The sequence below is a fragment of the Gobio gobio genome (assembly GCF_949357685.1).
Source record: "Gobio gobio genome assembly, chromosome: 15".
Lineage (NCBI taxonomy): Eukaryota > Metazoa > Chordata > Actinopteri > Cypriniformes > Gobionidae > Gobio > Gobio gobio.
Window position 1 is genome coordinate 17781544 of NC_137108.1, and position 21216 is coordinate 17802759.

The 21216-nt window shown below is 36.9% G+C and overlaps 1 protein-coding gene across 2 annotated transcripts; it reads right to left on the bottom strand.

Moving 5' to 3' along the window:
* Positions 1 to 205: 205 nt before the first annotated feature.
* Positions 206 to 19174, bottom strand: mrs2 (magnesium transporter MRS2). Of its 2 annotated transcripts, XM_079837230.1 has the most exons (11): positions 18584 to 19174; positions 18424 to 18497; positions 18287 to 18323; positions 14357 to 14469; positions 13997 to 14170; positions 12611 to 12741; positions 9634 to 9750; positions 9314 to 9466; positions 4466 to 4583; positions 914 to 1027; positions 206 to 821 (listed from the first exon to the last, which is right to left on the bottom strand). In XM_079837230.1, the coding sequence occupies exons 1-11, from the start codon at positions 18750 to 18752 to the stop codon at positions 750 to 752; spliced, it is 1272 nt and encodes a 423-aa protein (XP_079693356.1). In that variant the 5' UTR covers positions 18753 to 19174; the 3' UTR covers positions 206 to 749. The 2 variants fall into 2 exon arrangements, with proteins under 2 accessions (XP_079693356.1, XP_079693357.1); XM_079837231.1 differs by lacking the exons at positions 206 to 821; positions 914 to 1027 and adding an exon at positions 4220 to 4356 and having other exon boundaries at positions 18584 to 19170.
* Positions 19175 to 21216: the final 2042 nt, after the last annotated feature.

The window sequence follows — 21216 nt, forward strand, 5'->3', positions numbered from 1 at the left end:
GTTAGGCTAGTTCTATGAAAATGCAAACACGTTTCACCTTTTACTGTAGATTGTATTATTTTTGTAATCCTGAAAAAAAAATTATTAGTAAGATGATGTGTTGGACATACGACCAATGTATATGAATATTTTCTGAATGGGGGTTTGTCTCCCCCTGCTGTTCTGACCTCATATAAGTGCACAAAATTACAAGCACACTTTACATAATGCTTTATACACTCAATTTATTGAGCACTTACGCAAATAGAGGTTCAGAGCATTTTAATAAGAAATCAAAAATTTGAATAATGTATACACAAGTGTTTTAGTGCTGCAAAAACATCAAATGTTTTATTTTAAATCCCTAAAATAAAGGACCCCAACAAATACACGTTTTTAATGTTTTATTTAAGTTATCTATTCATCAACTTCTGTTTTTTTAAGGGTAACCAGTGAAATAATGTTGACTTTGAAAGAATGTCTCACACTTTACCGTCAATAAAATGTATCTGATGATTGTGTCATTATAATATTCAAAACAATAAATACAGAGATTATCTCAAAACATTCCGAAAGACAAATGTCACATTGCAAGATCTACATGAAAACTGTCTACATGACACCACATAGGACCTGCATAGTTAAATGTGATTTTAAATTAGACTGAAGTGAGCAAAAGTCTTGATACTGAAAAATACAGTAAAAATGCTTAAAATTGGGAGATAAAGCAAAGGAGGGGAAAAGATACTGAAAGCACAGTGGACACAATATCATCTAATTCCAGGTTTAATGTCTGTTCCCTTTAAGGTGCCGATATGGTTTTTCCTCCAAACAGGGGGAATCTGTGAAAAAAAAAAAAAAGTTACAATCATCACTATAAAGTTGTAGAGAAGCTGCTGCACAGCAAACATGGAGTGTTGTGAGTGTTACGCACAGGAGGTGGAGAGCTGGGTTCTAAGTGTCGGCCCAGAAAAGAGAGAAGTCTTCTCCAGATTAGTCCACTGCCCAGGAACATGAACCCGGTCACCAACCAAAACACACGCGGGTCCTACACAAACACACACACACAAAAATCAATGTGGGTCAATGGACCCATTTGGAGCAGACGTCACAGTTACGTCACTTGCAGCTGCGCACACATAGTAGTGGCAGAAAAATAGCGCAACAAGTGGAGGAAAATAGGTAAATTTCTCAGAATAAGAGATAAATGTTTTGTTGTGCCTTTGTATGTCGGAATCAGAATGCAAAAAATACGGTCTTCATTTTTATATAATTCCGTCGTTGAAGACACCCTTTGAAGCTAAACGCAGACGTTTATGTTGCAAGTCGCAGACTGGACTGATGAAACCTACAATGATTTGTCTACTATTATAGCAGGAATTTGATGTAAACAGTAAGTCTACATAATATTCACATATGCAGTTCATAGGGGACATGTATACATAGCATTTAGAGCATGAAATAATTTATTAAAAAGTAACATTTTACATAAATAACTTTTAAACAGCCTATAACATTTTTATCTCATTCTTTTTCTTGCATTTGCGTGTTTATATCTCCCAGTTCGGACTTTATAACTCGCAATTGTGAGTTTATAGCACAATTCTAAGGGGGGAAAAGTCAGAATTGCAGGATATAAACTCACAATTCTGAGGAAAGACAGAATAACGAGTATCTCTCACAATTCTGTTTATAGACAAACTCTGATTTGCGAGAAAAAAAAGGTCAGAATTGTGAGATATAAACTCGAAAAGATCTTTTTTTACTCTTTTATTCTGTGGCTTCCACAGATTGCTATAGCAGAACTGTCATTTTCTACTAACAGGTAAGCTCCACCCACAAAAAAAAGTAATCGCTGTTTGTAAACACAAAATAGAGACAGAGCGCGTCATAATCTGAAAATCACACCCACCAGGGGGGAATATAATCCAACCGTCACCTTTGACTTCGTATTGCTTGAAGCGGCCTCCTTGTCATTTTTGACTTATAACAAAAAACAGAACGATGTCTAAAAGCTGCTATGTGACAGGGTGTACAGCAAACAAGCTAAACAAAACAGAAATACGTTTTTATAAGCTATCGACCTAAAAAACAAGCGTTTAAGGACACAAAAGTGGATACAGGCAATTGAGACAGAGCGCAAAAGGTCTAATTACTCTGAGAACTATGCCCACTGGAGGGGAACGTGATCGGTGAAAGAATACGCTAAAATATAATATATAAAACTGACATTAGGATATTTGACTTACCAGTGACAAAATGTTTACTGCACACATAGGCATAAAGAGTGTCAGGATCCCACAATTTACCCACGTCTTATTTCCTGTATCTACTTTTGTCTCCTTAAACGCTTGTTTTTTTGGGTCGACAGCTTATAAAAACTTAGTTCTGTGTTTTTTTTAGCTTGTTTGTTGTACACCCCATCACATATCAGCTTTTAGACATTGTTAAAAAAAAAAGTGTAAGTCAGAAATGACAAGAAGGCCACTTCACGCAATAGTCAATGGAGACTTTCAAAAGTACCGTATTTTCTGGACTATAAGTCAATGTCATCAGTTTGCCAAAATTAGAACACAGAACGTTCAAATGTTTTACGCAACATTTACACTTGGTAGGGAGCAGGTGTATATGCCTTTCGTATTAAAGGTCCCATGGCATGGCATTTTTCTATTATTTTATAGTGTTTCCTGAGGTGTACTTATATTGTTAGTATGATTTTTACATCATAAAATGTCATAATTTAGAAATAAAAGGCATTTTTTCTATACTGCTGTTTGCCCTGTGGCTGAATGCCCTGCTTCAAGAGGCGTGTCTGCTGTGAGACTTCAGGAAAAACGCCCACTGTTGTGATTGGCTGACATCTTTGCATTTTAAATGAGCAGAGGGGGCGTGGTTTAACGAGGCACGAGCAGGCACGAGTCTGCCAGAGACAGATGGACCTGTGTTCACTTCTCATCAGTTCTCTCAGCATGTCTCAGTTCAGGGTGAACTGTTGTAGTTACTAGAATATACTTCAGGTTATTAGTTTATTTCTAGTCAGAGGGGCTGTCACTCATGTCAGAAAGTTAGTAAATTATGGATCAGCGCTGACTCGAGACGCGAACCGTTTAGAACGATTCAGTCCGATTTGGTGAACTGGTTCGGTTCACTAAAAAGAACCGATTCAAAAGAATGATTCGTTCGCGAACAGGACATCACGGAGACGGAGCGATTGCTAACAAAGTTATTTATAGTAACTACTGAGTTATGAGAGCGTTGTCTGTCAGCGCGAGTTTATTGTGTTTGTATCTGAGAGTTCTGAATAAACACGAGTCCCAGTCACACCGAGTCCTCTTCATCATTATTCTACCAACTTTGTAACACATGCAATGTACCATTACAGCGAGATGAACGAGTTAGTAAGTTTGATTAAAGCATTATTTCTAGATATGTTCCAATCATATGAATAGCGTCAGTGACGCGCATTGAGTAACTTACACAGCGCAAACAAAGACACAACAGCAGTAATCGAATGTAATCCAGTTTATTGTGGGGAAAGCTGGCTAGCCTAGCCCAGATACCCTCACGCTTACCCCCCTTCTGCTTAATCTCACGCCGCGTTTGGTGCCTCCGCTGTGGGCCAGATGCAGTACTGGGGGTCGGGGATGTTGAAGGCCGAGCTTCGGCGTGTGTGAGGTTTATCTCTAAAGATGTTACTGCTGATGTTAAACAGAAAAGACTGTATGCACATTTTAGAACAGATAGACGCGACGAGGACGTACAAAACACTGACTCACAAGATAGAAAACACGAAAACACCGTTCTGTCGGGAGAGAGAGAAGCCACAGCGTGTGCACGAATAATAAATAATTAGCTACACATCAGAAATCAATGATCACAGATCAGAAGGAACTGAAGAAAGACTTCTATTTTCATTTGTACATCCAAACACTGAGAAACTGCCAGTTCACTCGTTCACAAGTAACGTTAATGATCTCTCGAGCGTTTGCATGGGCGTGCCAGATTCTCTGGGCGGAGGAAAGGGAGGAAACCGTTCCTGCTTGGACGTCAAACCAGGAGGCTTCAGGATTGGCTAGTCTGGCCTGTCATTTTCTCAAAGGCAGAGAGAGACAGCCAGAACTCGGGTTTACACCGATCAACATTTCTATCCACTTGGGGACAATATTCAGGCTAGGGGAACTCATATTAATGTTGAAATACCTCATAAAATGAAAATTTCATGCCATGGGACCTTTAACTAACATTTTCATGAATCCGATTTGCAATGAACGATTTACAAAAAAAATTGTTCTGCTCATGTTTCATGAATGAGGCCAATCGACTTCCCATTTTCATGCGATTGGTTGCTTTACATGCCAGTCAGACGGCCAATGAAAGCTGCAATGGAGCAATACGACAATATCAGTCTGGCAGATTGATAACACATTGTACACAATTCTGGCTATAACACTAGTAAAACGTTAAACTGTAGAAAAACGGAACTAACCTCTTCAAAGGAAGATTCTAAATTCATTCCAAAAGCCACACCCATCAAACCAAATAAGGAGAGGGAGAAGGTTCCCATGGTGAGCTGGAGGTTCAGGCGCATCATGACATTCCGATGGCTAAATTTAAGACAAGACACCACAGGTGAATAGGGTAAAATGTTATCAATTTCACTATAATACACCCTGTTCATTAAACAGAGTACATTAAAACTGTTTTGTATTACAATTTTCTAAATGGCATGATTAAATATGCAAAGAATGCATTACCTAATTAAGTATGCAATAATTTGCATAAATTCTTCAGAACAGAAATCTGAATATTGGATAAAGCCATGTTCTAAATTCTCGTTTCGTTTTGCTGTACATAGAGTTAAAGGTTTTTACAGAGGGGATTTAATTTGGATATCTTTTTTATCACTCCATAAACCAGAAAATACTGAACAGCAAAATGTTTTTAGGAATAAAATCAGGCTAATGGTATATGGTCAAAGCTTACATATACCAAAAAAGTGATTTTTGTAATGAAATCTACAGGCACAAATAGATAAAGTGTAAATAAACAGTGCAGCACTTCCGAGTTCTATGGCTCACCATTGGCTAGCTCCTGCGTCAGCATCACACGCATGCGTCGTGGTGCTCACGTGAACAGCATTGGCCAATGGTAAGCCGGCATTCTAACGTATCGCTTCGAAAGCACTGTACTGTATTTACTATGTCAACAGTGTAGGAGAATGACACAGCCGAGAAGAGTTTGTTGAATAAATTCATTCTTTTTGGGATTTTTGCACACAAAGTATTCTTGTCACTTCATAAAATTAAGGTTGAACCTAGGGCTGTACGATTAATCGAAAAATAACCAAAACCGACATTCAGAACCTCTAACAGACGTATTTTTCCCATGTCGGTTATTTCGGTTTTCACGTGACTCCGCCCCGTCAGTCACATCAAGTGCAGTTTGAAGGCACACAGACAGATGCAGGAGCAGTTATCTGTGTTTATAGATGCCCAGAATCACTATAGTAACTGCACGTTTTACACAGTTTATACAGGTCAGTTAATTGCTGTTCTTATAGCCTACGCGCTGACACACACACACACAGACGGCGCGCGCAAGCCCCAAAGCCGCTTTCACTTTCGTGCTCATAAAGTTTGTCAAGTAAATGCGTTTAAAGGCTTGCCAGTTTCAACATTTAAAGCGATTGTGAACTATTCAAAAACAACAATACGGAAAACTTCTCCGGTCAGGGCTCAGCTTTTTTCAGTGACACAGAAAAACTCTCTGAAAACGCGCGCGCCCTGAAGGCAGACCTCTATCACCTGCGTTCTCACAAAGCTTTGTCATTTGTATATGGTTTAAGCCCTGCCAGTTTGAACATTAAAGCGAGTTTCGACCATCAGATGTGTATTATGTTGAACTAATGCCTGATATATTTTGACAAACGAACACTCAGACAGAAACTGTGACTAAAGTAAAGTCACTAAAGTAGCTTAGAAACTCAACCGTTATAGGCATACATTTTAATACCTTTGAAGTAATTACAAACCATAGCTTCATAATGAATAGAGACGGTATGAGTAATTCACACACACAATCAGTCTCTCATTAATGCATTCAAATAAATGTAATGTAGGCCTACAGTGTTAATTTATCAGTATCTGATGTACAACAAACAGAAATCTGCTCCATAGACAATAAGTGCTGAAAGTTTACTTCAAGTATTTTAAAATCACAATGCACTTTTTCATTAGAAAAAAAAAATCCACCTTTAATAGTAGAAAATATTTACAGTACAAACCTTATCAGTGAACTTACTCAAAAACCTTATGAGGGCAAAAAAAAAAAGAGAGCAAAATAATCGTTCATTAATCGTAATCGAGGTCAAATGTTCAATTAATCGAGGTTTTTATTTTTGGTCAAATCGTTACAGCCTAGTTGAACCACTTGAGTCACATGGACTATTTTAACCATGTCTTAACTACCTTTCTGGGCCTTGAAAGTGGTAATTAAACTTGGGTCAGAGAGCTATCAGATTTCTTAAAAAAATTCTTAATTTGTGTTCCAAAGATGAATAAAGGTCTTACGGGTTTGGAACGACATGAGGGTGAGGAATTAATGACAGAATTTTATTTTTGGGATGAACTAACCCTATAACATTAAATCAAATTTCAAAACATGTTTCAATCAATTGTAGTACTGTATTGTGACCATGCGAGCATGTCGAATATTGAGCGTCACACATCTCTTAGCTCACGGTCACACTCCACTCATGTACTGCTCACGCTTCTAGTAAAATGAAATCCCACTCTGACATAAAATTTCTCTGTACTATACGTCTTTCGGTTTGTAATGAATTTCTTGAATTAATGTCTCAATTACAGTAGGCTTATAGATAACAATTATGATATTATATTTGTGGATTTAAAGCATTATTTAATATAGTAAATATAAATAAACGTGACATTACTTGACTGGATAGTGCCGAATTGCAGAGCTCTTGCAAAGATATCCACATCACTATGCTTTCTTCACTGCTGTTTTCTCACCGCTGTCATTTTTGTTGTATGTTTATTTTGTTATTGAGGGGAAGCACGCAGCACATATTTACATATTCGTCAAAACGGCACTTTCATCAGTGTGCACGTCAGATTTTTGCTATATAAAAAAAAAAATACATCAATCTTTGCCAACTCAGTTTCTCCACACCAGTGTTAATCTTGACAACAAATTTTGATTTAGTTTTAGTCATAGTCTTTTGACTAAAACGCCATTTAGTTTTAGTCATATTTTAGTCACCTGAATTGTTTTTAGTTTTAGTCTAGTTTTAGTCGACTAAATCTACAATAGATTTAGTCTCCTAAAATCTAATGAGTTTAGTTAAATTGTAATACACTAAGCATTTAAGCATTACATAACCGACTGTCACTTGAACTGACATTTTGACATCATTTTGTTTTTGACATTAAAAATACACAAAAGAGAGCTCAATTCACTTTGTTTTTGTTTTTTTAAAACATCTATATAGTTTTTTATAACTTTGTGTGTTTTAGTTAGTAGGCCATATCAGGTTAAGCTAAAGCTCCAAAAAAAATTGTTTATTTCTTTTTTTAATTTCAGTTAACATTTATTTAATTTCAAGTAATGAAGATTTTTTTAATGGTTTTAGTTAACTATTAATACCCTGATACTTTATTGAATATGTGTCAAATACTGATCTTTCCTCCTGACTATGAATTAAATTAAATACAGTTTATTGTGTAACCAAAAACTAATATATAATGCGTGACTTTTAATTATAAACAAGCTCGAAATACACATTGACTCTTATTTTGAAATGTCTGCGCCTTACTATTGCAGTTGCAGGAACTCATTCAAGTTCACGAGATAAAATATGCATTGTTACAACTGTCTAAAACATATTACTATATAAACCTCGTAAAGTTTGAAGGAAAAAAACATTGTCATTGCTCATCAGCATTAGTTCATTAACAATTGCCTGGAATAAATGTGTGTTATTGATTGATTGTGAACCGCTCTGGAGCGCTGTATTGGGGATGAGCCTGTAGAACACGCAAATTGCGCCGTGTTTTCCAGCGGTTAGATCAGCACGGTCAAATCAAATATGTGCATTTGTTACACAGGACATCAGTTCTGACTGGATCTCTTCCCTAATCGACCCTCCCTAACATTTGTGTCTCGTTTTTATTTGTTGACGAAAATGACAGTAAGGGTGCTTTCACACTTGGTTCGATTGCCTGGACCGAACCCGAGTTCGATTGCTCCCCCCTCCCCCTGCTGGACTGTGTTCATATTATATTATTTGGATCCAAACCGGGGTGCGTTTGCGTCATCAAAGCAGCAGCTGTTTACCAGGTTGCTTAGTAACGACAGCGAGCGTGAAGGCGGCAAAATGCATAGCGTTGCTCACCTGACTTTTATATTTTTGTTTTTTAACCATTGGTTTTGTTTCTAAAGCTTCAGTACGTAATGGCACTTGCGTCTATATGCAGCAAATGTACTGCAATGCTCTAAAGAATGCTGAAGACGAGCAGAAATTAGGTTTACAGCTCTCTGCTTGCAGTATGTCAGTCACGCTCGTCTGGAAAATGAGTGAAACACACACACACACACAAACACACATTTTTATCAAATCATCCGTCATTAATAGCGGTTCACTTCCGTGATTTAGTACGATTGCGTTCACATCAGCAGCGAACCGTACCGGAGTTCACATGAACCGTACCCCAGACCACCCTTTTTAAGCGGACTCTGGTACGGTTCGCGGGTGCGCACCCGAGTTCGGAAGACCGTGTTCACATCATCCAAACGTACCGAACTCTGACATTAATCGAACCCGGGTGCGCACCAAAACTGCTAGTGTGAAAGCACCCTAAGTTTTCGTCATAGTTTTTGTCATCCAACACTAGTTTTTATTTAGTTATCATCTCGTTTTCGTCAGTGAAAAAAGGTTGTTGACAAAAATGATGACGAAAATTATTCGTCAACGAAATTAACACTGCTCCACACTCCCTTACAAATAAATGTCATTCTTAGTTCTTAACTTTGATGTTTACTGTGCATTTAGGCTATGTAATGTATGAAGATCGCAACTTCGTTAAAACAATATTACAATTCCATAACCTCAAACTTATTGATTAATTTCACATATTCTCGAACCAGCATTTAGCCAGCATATTCTGGGTTGAGCGAGCGGAATCTTCAGAAAGGCGCTCTCCGCTCCGCTCACATGCTCTGACTGTGACATATGCATCTTGAAGTGTATTGCATCTTGAGGTGCAGCCCTAGTGCAGTTAAAAGGCATTATGGAAGATGTGGTTGCCGCTGGTACCTGTCCAGGTTAATGAAGATCACGCTTTCAGAGTCATCGATGAGGTCTTTCAGCTCTCTGGCTTTGTTGCCAAGCTCCTCTGCTTGCATGAAGTAATTCTCCAGCAGTAACTCCATCTCTTCAGCGTGATCTATACCCAGACTACTCTCCTCACTGGCTCCATGTGAACACACACACATACCCACAGGCAAACACAGGCACACCAGCAGATAAAAGACCCACACAACAATTATCAGCTAGCTATTTACACTGACATCAAGAATATTTGTGTACATGTAAATGTGTTGCTATAAAGTTGAATTCTGTGATGTGACACCTACAACACTTGCGGGTCGCTCCACTTGGTGACACAGAGTTCCTCTATCAGTTCGTCCTCATCCAGGATTTTTAGCAGACTCTCTTTAAACATCCTAATGTCCGTCTCTAGCTCTGAAAGGCTGCAGGAAGATAAAAAGGCTGTTTTTTCTCTCAAAGAAAATTATAGATCATGATACTTCAAAGCTTCCGCTCTAAAATAAACACTTTAATGACTTGAAATCATTTTCTACCAGACAGAGAACATATTGCCTAATAATAATAATGAGATGTGGGCTAGATATGTCATTTTATGAGGCTCATGTTATATCTAGATCTGCCAGATATGGTTTGATGATAAACCATGATACAAATTCCCAATGGTTAGTATTACAGTTCCATGTTTTAATTATCATTAAAAGCATATTTGATCATCGTGATTTGAAAAACTAGTGGTACTGATCAGCAATAATGCCACCTTCACGTGCTATCGGAAATTTCGTACTTCCCATTTCTAAAGTCGAAATTACGAGCTTATTGCATTTGAGTACTTTGTGGTCAGAATGAACAGGAATCATGGAGGACACCAGGTTTATTCTTGCCTATTTATTGGGGAAATCTTATTAAAACCAAAATAATATGTAGTGTCACATGCACTGACAACCATATACAACCATATCCGGATAGTCCGCTTTCTGCCGATTCTGTAATTTCAGTCAAATGCAGGCTATTTTGGCTGTGTATAAAACATATAATACGCTTCAAATGATTACTTGTATATGTAAATATGCACTACATTAATGTCAAGACAAGATGATCTAGCTGTTTTTGGGGGAAAACTAATAAATCATACCTATCACAGCTGTAGTTCTCCCTGCCCCCATGTTTAAAGTATACGGCACGCCCATCTCGGGAATTTGGGTATCAAATTTATTTCCGAACTTCCCAGTGGTAAACACGACATCAGAGGGCGTTCACGTGCAATTTTTACCTAGGAAACTCATATTTACGATACTTCCGATAGCACATTAAGGCAGCATAAAGGTAGGGAAGGGGATTTTTTTTGTTATACTGGTTGAATGTCTCTTCACATCCAGATAGCAATCACTAAGTTATTGGGTCTACATATTTATATGTATATATCTTGCCTGTGGAAGGCGTAGGACCATAAAAAGTTCGTCAAATCATTGCATTCGATGTCTTACCTGCCTGTCAACGTATTTCCATACCTCCGCGCACCGTCAAAAAATGCGTTTCATGAATCTACCGCAGTCAGGTGGTACAGCTAAGTGCTCTTTAAGTCGTTTTTGTACATAATTATTGTAATGTTATGTGTTTTGAGACATGAGGTAGTTTAACGCTCTGAAGGGAGGGTGGGATCTCAAGCTTTTAAAGCTAGCTCGCTATTGCTAGCCGCTCCGAAGATAGCCTACCATACCTTTAAGCAAAGTTGATAACAGTCCCACACAGGTGCAGCATAGGTTTTGTTTTGTGTGAAAACATGACGGAAGGAAGAGTGCTGAGAGAAATTATATGAATGAATGAATGAATGAATTAATGAATCTCTAAGTGGGAAAAGACAAGTAATGTGTAAAGCCTAATGAAGTAGTGTTTATTCAGCGCAGTGCTGCTTTGTTTACAGAGGTAACCAGGGAAACAGCTCTATTTCTGCTGTTCCATAAGCACCACCTACTGTCAGACAATGGATTTAAATTTTCATTCAGCCTGTTTGCCATTTTTGTTCAGATCAATGCAAAAATTAGACCAAATCTTTGTTATTTTGATGGGAAATAAGATAATATGCATTCTAAAAATCTCAAAACTTTGGATAAAAGGGAAGCTATGTAGAATGGTTTATGGCGCAGATAAAATACCTATACATTTTTTTTATTAAAGGCTGAAATGTGAGGTTTATCATTTTTTTACTTTTTTTGTCAAAACTATTTGAACGTATACAACGTAGGCAATGATTATTTCAACAAAAAAACTGCATGAAATTATTTCAGTGTGTGTATGAGTACTTTTTCGAACATTTCCAGCTCATTTTAACAACGCCATAATAATATCAATAACCATAAAGATTATGGTCACTATAATAGGGATATGAAATTTTCATACACTCTCATCTCTATTTTAAGCGCTCCCTGTGGTTTTCCGATGGTTTGATACTCAATGGTTTAATATATAATTGATCAATTTTATTTTACAGTGCACAAGTAATATATTTCTTGTTTAATTCAATATTACATTATAATTACAATAGAAATCATAATCGTACTGAATGGGTCAAAAACTGTGAAAAAATGTGGCCTTTGATGCCTAGCTTTACTCCACTACAAAACAACCCCAATCATTCTAGTACAAATTGTTCTTTCCCAATTAGAAAATTCATGTATTTTTTTATGTATTCATGTATTTTTATTTTCAAATCATTATAAGCATCACATTTTTATTGCACATTACATTTTGCAATGTCATTTTTTTCCCAACATCGTGCAGCCCTATTTAGATACTATCAGAGATTGGTCAATATTATGTACTTTTTATTAACACTAGCGATGAGCAAAACTACATATTTTCAAAATTGACAAGTCAACTCGGAAGCTAATTATAATTAGGCTTTAATACCACAAAACTATAAAAAGACTTAAGAGCAAACATTCTCTTTCAAATCACCACCACAACAAAAAAAATATTACAGATACAAAGACAAAAAAAATCTAGATAAACTCACTAGGGGACATTACTAACAACCTAATCAGCTGTTTGACGTCGAGTCGACTATCCTGACTCTTCCCTAATTAACAGAAGAAAAACCACAACAAAACAATCATTTTATAACTCTGGATAAGCTTAATAGCAATTACCCTACCAATTATGTTACAGCGATCTTTCATTAAGATTAGCTAATAAGAAAGTTTGGCTCTTAATGGTGTAGTTTAATGCCTCTTGCATTTGGGAACATAATGGTCTAAACACAACACAGCAAGTTAATGAACTCACCTCTTGCTATTAAGCAGGAGCATATGGAGTTTACTGCGGTCGGCGGAGAGGAGCTTTGGGTCAACCAACGACTCCAGACAATCAAGAACCTGAGGCTGAACTTCATTCAGTCGCATCTGCAGTAAATTCACCTGTGCCAAACACATGCTTACCCATATAAACATGCAACAACATAGGATTACACACACAAACATGGAACAATTATTAAGTAGACACAGAGAAAAACACCCAAAAAAACATGGACAAAAATCAGACTATGAAACAATTCCACACTAGCCAGGATATCAATAACAATAACAAAGTCATATCTATGCTTGTTTATGATGCATAGATATGCAACACAATATTTTTACAGTTCAAAGTTAATTATACTCAACAAGGCTGCATTTATTTAATCAAAAATACAGTAAAAACTGTAATATTGTGAAATATTTGTATAACATAATACACCTGCTTTTCTTTTTTTTTTATGTAATTTTAAAAAAGCAGAATTTTCAGCAGCCATTACTTAAGTGTCACACAATCCTTCAGTAATCAGTCTAATATTGTGATTTAGTGCTTAAATAACATTTTTAATTAACGATATTTTATATTTTTTGTGGAAAAAATTATACGTTATTAGATGAACAGAAAGTTCAAAAGAACAGCATTTATTTGAAAATGTTTTGTAACACCATAAACATCTTTACTGTCCCTTTTGATCAATTTAATGCATCCTTGCTAAATAAAAGTAATTAATTTCTTAAAATAAAATTAAAAAACGTACTAGGGCTGTGCGATATTGAAGAAAAATGCGATATCCTTGTTAAATAATGCGATATTCGATATGCGATACGATATTGTTTTAAGTGTGTAAAATCTATTTATTTCCCCAACTGATATCATAACCGAATGTGTTTACATGAATACTCATCAAGACAGCCATTTTGACATAACTGTATGCGTGTTTGACAGTTCGAGTGTGTAACAAGACAAGAAAAAAAGAACGGCTTGTGCGCATGTTTGGGTGTGTGTCAGACAGCGCGAGACTGCAGTGCAAGTTGTTTTTCGCAAGTTATTGCGTTTAATAACTCTTTTTAACGTCAAGCAAGTCACATAAGTAACAGTCCTGTGCCCAATTCTATTCTCTGGTATATGCGTCAACCTAAAACATATACTTTTCGCAATGTTAAAATAGCCTATTAAAATAATTCAGATATTGCGTGCCCCTGCGATATGCATATTGCGATATATACATATGCATATTGCGATATATACATTTGCGTTATTTCGATAATTTCGATATATTGCGCAGCCCTAAAACGTACCACGCCCAAACTTTTAAACGGTAGTGTATATACAGTTATTCTTATTTATTAATAAAAAATTATAACTTTAAATGCTCACCCTGTGTTGCAGAATGGCTTCCAGAGCTCTGAACTCAAAGGGCAGGGAGTAAGTAGCTAAATTTCCATCTCCTGCCAACTGTGGCCCAAGTTCTAACACCAGCCATTTCTCCAGGCCAAGACCACGGAAATCCAGCATCAGTAAACACTCCGGGGTAACCACTGCCTTCATGGACTTCACATAAAAAATAAAAAAACTTATTATTTAAAACAAGAAATATCTAATTTCTAAATACAAGTGAGTTATCACCTTTAGATAGAATATTTTTTGTTTTTGGTATTAACAAGTATAAGATAAAGATCATCTTGTGTTTATGAAACAATCTTCAGAAGCTCAGAGTGTAACGATGTGTGTCCATACCTCCATGCGTATGATGATGGCATTGTTCCGTGCTGTAATACTTGTTAAGTGCTGGAATCTCAGATCTCTCGCCTGCAAACTGAGCTCCTGATACAATTCAGTTTTCTTCTTTTCTAGAGAACAGAATAAGACCCAGATCCATCGATAAAAATCTAACATGGCAAATTTTGTCCAGAAAACACTTTTTCCCCAATTCTCTCTCGCTTCATAAGGAATTAATCGAATGTTAAATCAGATTAAAACAGGGTTGATAATAAACTAAACTAATTTAATAACATATTTAAAATACTTAAAATTGAACAGATTAAAATAGGTGGTTGATCATAAACAAGATTCATTACAAAATACTCAATTTAACATACTAAATCAAATATTCTGGAAAAAAAGGGAATTATTTTCTTTTTTCAAAAAAGCAAATATTCAAGTTAATATTTAGGGATGTATAGTAGGGCCATTGCATTTTAAAGAATTTCTTCATACAATTTAATAATATTGTATTGTTAAATAAGTTTCCTTGACAAATATAGAAGTTCACAACATTCAATTTGTTTATGTTAGTGTAAGAGCATGTCTTTAAATAAGACTTAGAATTAACATTGCAATGAATTTCTCCATAAAATGTTATATTATTTCCTTTTTTATAATAATAATAATAATATGAAGAAGAAGAATTCTGTCATATATGACTTTCTTGAGTTATATTAAATAATACCCTGACTCTTCCGAGCTTTGTAATGGCATTTAATAGTGCCCAAGTTTTTGAAGCTCCAAAAAGCGCATCCATCCATCATAAAAGTAATCCATACGACTCCAGTGCCTTTTGTCTTCTAATATATTATAATCACTGGCTTCCGTCAACGATTGTGCGCACGATCACGAGACAGCCGAGTTCCAGCGGAAGGGTGACCTCTGACACGACGTGATGTAGGACGTAACTCTTATATCGCAATCCCCTGACATTTTTCTTTTAAACCTCTCATTTTAATCCATGACCGGCATTTTGTTTTGCTCCTGCGTTCGTCAATTCTCACCTAAGCTTACACTACGCCTACATCATCCGTCATTTGTCGGGTCAGAGGTCACTTTTTCCAATGAGACTGAGAAGCTGCTCACTGCAGAGCAAATGGGTGGATCTTACATCTAGCTGCTTACCTGTAGCCCAAACGCTAGAGCGTGGCGCTATCAAGGCCAAGGTCATGGGTTCGATTCCCAGGGAAAGCAAGAACTGACAAAATGTAAAATGTGTACCTTGAATGCAATGTAAGTCGCTTTGGATAAAAGCGTCTGCCAAATGCATAAATGTAAATGTAGCCCCTCCTTGCTGGAGGTCTAGCAAGAAGGAGCTAGACCTAAGCTCCACCCATTTGCAGTAATATTCATAATGGGTGTTTCTCAAACGGAAGGCTGCATCCTACGAAGGCTGCACATCTCGGCTGGCAAGTCATCAAAAGTCGCTGAAGGCCATCTCAATTTGAAGGCAGCCTTTGTTTCGCGTCCTTCATTCAGCCTGTTTTAAAGGACACATTGGATGTATTCTTTGTGGCCTTAAATCACCAACAATCCTTTGCACACAATTAAAATCACACAAAAAAAAACTGATGGAAAATGAGTTAGTACTGAGCTTGTCTGAGTTTATTATGAAATGTAAGACAAAAATAATGTTTTCGGACATGAAAAAGCATAGATGTTATCTTTGTTTTGCTGTAAATTAATCACAAACACTAAACTGACAATAATGTAAGCCACTGGGAGACCACAGATGGCTGTCAGTCACTGTATTGCATTATTAGAAAGACAGTTAATATAAAGATTTGTAATACAAAGTATTTTTAAATCAAGTTTTAATAGTATTTTTGTGCTGTGATCACGGGGACGGGAACATGTGTGACGTAGCCATGCACACTTACTAGACGGTCTCATTCTAGCGTTTAATTGATGAGGAGGACACTAGCCTACACACCTCAGAAGGACTGGACTGGGAAGGACGCAGTCTCGGTAGGATGCAGCCTTCTGTTTGAGAAACACTCAATATTCAGGGATATTCATCCATACCCTAACCCTACCCCTACCCACATTTCTATCCCTCCACCCCATTGGACCTCTAAAGAGGAGGAGCTGTAAATCATTTGACTCTGCAGTGAGTACCACTTGATGAAACTCAGCTCTCTAGTGGACATGCGAACAGCTGTTGCTGGAAGCAATATTCTCTCAAATATTGTTCACAAATCTGTCTAAATCTTTGTTAGTGAGCACTTCTCCTTTGCTGAGATAATCCATCCACCTCACAGGTGTGGCATATCAAGATGCTGATCAGACAGCATGATTATTGCACAGGTGTGCCTTAGGCTGGCTACAATAAAAGGCCACTCTAAAATGTGCAGTTTCACTGTATAACATGACGTACATCATTTGTAGGGCTGCAACAACGAATTGCTAAAATCGATAAAAATCGATTATTAAAAGCGTTGGCAACGAATTTCATAATCGATTAGTTGTGTCGCACGACTATTATGCCCGTCAATAAGACGCGGAGATGTTTGAGTATAAATGAGTCCTTGATGAGGAGGAAGTTCAACAGCAGGGTAACGTTAAGTGACAACAAAATCCCAGTTTTGTTCCGTTTGGAAGTGAGGAGCGTGACATCCCTCCAGTAGCTCTTCTGGTGTTTACTCGTTATCCAGCTTGACAAGCATGACAGGTTAGCGTTAGCTTGTTAATAACAGTAGTAAAGCAGGGGTGGTAGGCTATAGTTTGCAAGACTAAAGACACGTTTTTAATCACTTGCCTTTCTTGGCCCATTCATTTTTCAATCTGTTGCTATGTTAATTTCGTTGACAAATAATTTGTCAGTATTTTAATCAACAAAATTTTTCACAGACAAAAACGAGACGAAAATCAAAACCAGCTTTGAATGACAAAAACTATGACTTATATCTAATGTCATTTTCGGTCAGCATTCGGTCTTAAAGTGACAGCAGTCCATTAACCTGCTTCCATTTGTGCTCTTAATATTAATCAAACAACAAAAGACAGAAAATCACCTCTTTATTTTTAATAAGGATTCATTATATTTATTATACATTAATTATTTAATCCATATTAATCTATAAGTAATGTTGTATGCATGTTGTTATAAAGAATGCATATCATTCATTGAAAATAAGACATTGTGTTCTTCTTTAGGAGGAGGAGTTTTACTTAATTGTTACATAATATTTTTGAATATGTCACAGCAGTTAAATCTGTGTCTGGATTTAATATCATTCATATTAATAGGTTAATACAGTAGATGTTTTCTCCAGGAGTATATAATGGGTTTGGACATTTTAGAGAAATTCTTAATGCATTACAATTTAACTAAACCCATTAATTTTGTTTAAGTGTATGCGTCTGAGTGTAGTGAACAAGTTCTAACATCCTGTTGAGTTTTCTGATTAGTATTTTTCTTTATATATATATATATATATATAATATTATATTATATTATATTATATAAAAAAAAAGATTTATAGATTTATTGTAGCAACCTGTGCACTTTCTGAAGATTTTTTGCACTGTGAATTTGCACTGTCAGTTCTGTTTTTGATTAAAGGATTGGAAATTAATGTTTTTAATCCGATTAATCGATTAATCGAATAAATAATCTACAGATTAATCGATTATTAAAATAATCATTAGTTGCAGCCCTAATCATTTGACTCTGCAGTGAGCACCACTTGATGAAACTCGGCTCTCTCGTGGACGTGCGAACGGCCGTTGCTGGAAGCCAGAGACACTTTTATGATAGATGGAAGTGCTTTTTAGAGCTTCAAAAACTAGGGCTCTATTCAATGCCATTATAAAGCTGGAAAAAAGGGTATTATTTAATATAACTTACATCATACCAAAAATTTGGAACATACAGTAGTTTGTGAAAAGCATCCAACTCACCAAATGAGGTCACATTGCCATTACGCTCAAATTTCATCTGTTGAATGAGAACGTGAATCAGTAAAGGTGAGTGTGAATGACCTAACCCTTCTAATCATAGACAGTGTGTGATTAAAACTAAAAGATGCACATCTTACCACAACAAACACTGGAGCAACACTAGAGAGGGCTGCCTGGGATGCATCAGTGCCTCTTTCTCGACAGGAGAGGTCTGGCAACAGAAATAAATGTGTTACTCCTGTTGTTTGAGCAGCCGATCGAGTCATAAAACAACACAGCAGCAGCAGCAGCACTTACAGGGTCCCTGAGCTCTCATCCGCAGGGTGCTGTGAGGTGTCCGTCCACATGTTGATGTAAGAGGGCGTTTGAAAGGTGATCTTGAGCACTTCACAGATCTCCATGGCCAGCATTTCATTGACACTTTCCTGAGACTCTCTCGACACACAAACCTCAAACATGGCTCCATGTTTTAAAACACTTGAGTTAAAAGTCCATTTTACCCCGACACCCAGGTGAGGTTACTGTGCGAACTCAAACTCCATCAATACTAACTTAGTCAACATGACACACTTACTTTGGTCATGCTAGAACTCCATTGGAACCCGATTATGTTGCTAGTTTGTATTAGTTGTTAAAGTAAAGAACATCTCCAAAATCCCGGTAATAAAAAGTAAGAAAGAAACGGCCGGGTTTGATGCCTTTAGCTGTCCTGCTTACTCACATTCGCAGGTTTATCTCCGCTTAACTATTAGCTCGTAATGTGTTTGGCATACGAACACATAAGTACAGTAATACCGTCTCCATCGTAGAGTTAAGCGAGTTGTGAACAGCGTGTTTTCGGAAACTGTTGATGACGTGAAGCACGCGCTCGCTGTCTCTCCAATGGGCGGCAGTGATGGGCATCGACGTCACTGAGCTGCATGACGGTGTTACTATAGGCTTGTTTGAGATGCGCCTCGCCTCGCCTGAAATTCAGCCGAGACTAGGCGGCTGCAGTGAGGGGAGGAGTGAAAAAAGTGCAGGCAAGCCGGACAGTTCTCTCTTCTCGTAGTGGATCAGACACCTGCGAGATCAAAGGCGGATATCGCGGGATTCACACTCGTGCGCTTTGTTGCTGATAAACTGGATGTAATTTAAGTTCTGTTACTTTTATATGAATATAAATATTATGAACAAGACACCCAAAGTTTTTGTTATTTATTTCCATTCGAAAGACGTGTTTATCAATCATTTTTACTTTAATTAGGCCTACATACTTGTTTGTATATATATATATATTTTATAAATATGACAACAATCACATAACCCACAGAGAGATCGCCTTTGTTAGAGAGTTTGGGAATATTCACACATAAAAACATGATATCAGAGTTTTAAAATCAAACATTTTGAAAAAGAACCATGCATCACGGTTGTTTAAACCAATAAGCATTAAGCTGTGTCGTCAGCAAGTCGTTTCCCATCATGCTTTTGCTCCGCGCAGTCTGTGGAGAGCAGCTGCGCTCGACTGCAGAATCCGACACATCCGCCTTTCGCTCGCGAGAGTTTTTTGACATACGTCAGCATGACATCAGAGCAAGGCGGACCGCCCTCGGACACTTTTCTAACCGGAATGCATCTCGCGCTGATCACCGGTGATCGGTTCTGCGCAGATTTCGCTCATCTCAAACAAGCCTAATATATTCGGTTCCTGAAATATTTGGTTCCAGTGGGTGGTGCAATCATGAATATTGATTAGTTTACCCGTGCTGTGGGAGTGTCCTTGAGACTACGCGCAAACGAATGGAACAGAAATTATTGGTGCACGCTCTTCAAATCGCAACATGTTTAATGGATTACAACTCAACGCAACTCTTCACATTTTCAAAACAGTTTTTGTGTTATGATACTGACTGAGCTGTTGTGCTGATTGATTTATTAGATGCATTCAAATACAAAGCATAATAAATACAATTTATTTTGACTTTGATGTGTTTGGGCTTGATTGATACTTTAATTGGAATAGTTTGTGTCGACAACAATAACTGAGATAAACCTCCACAAATGTATAAAATAATTGCATGTGCTACCCTGGTGTGATTATTCATGTCATCCTTAATTTCTTGCTTATTTTTTAGATAGCCAGTGCTTCCCAACCTCCACAGGCCCATCGATAAGACTCAAGTACCTCTTTTCAACAACTACAAATGTTTATTTTCCTGGTTATTGTGTAGCATTAAAGTCAGAAAGCTTTAAAAAAAAAAAAAAAAAAAAAAAAAAGCAACATCAAAATATTTGTCTATACTGTAGCCTATCTAAACCTGTATGACTTCTTATGTGGAGCACAAAATATATTCCTAATGGGGGAAAAAACTACAACACTTTTCTCACATATAATTTCAAAATATATTCTTATATGTTCCACAGAAGAAAAAGTCATACAGGTTTGAAATACAATGAAGGTGACCATTTTAATGTAGGTGACAATCCCTTTAAAATGGGTCCACAAAAACATAGACTAACATGTTGTCTGTTCTTTGACAATATGTTGCACTGTGGTGTAAATTATTTTGAAATAACCAACATGTCATGTTAATATAATGATGTGTGGAAGCATCCAAAATGATCCATATGATCCATAGAGGTGTGTTTAATTGTGTAACATTCTCTAATCTATCAGAGGTGTTTTTCTATACACCATACAATGATAAACAAAGGTAAACCATAATCTTGTAGGGCAGGGATTGCCAAACTATTTTGCCAGCCAAACTCAGTTGACCCAAAATATTTACTTTAAGTCTCCTGATATTTTAAGTTAATATTTCAATTTAACAAAACATTTGCATGTTTGCTATTTTTACTATTGTTATATAACAATTAAGTAATGAGGCAGTTGCTCCATGAATGTAACTCACATTGAAAAGACAAGGAACATTTCAAAACAATGTGTG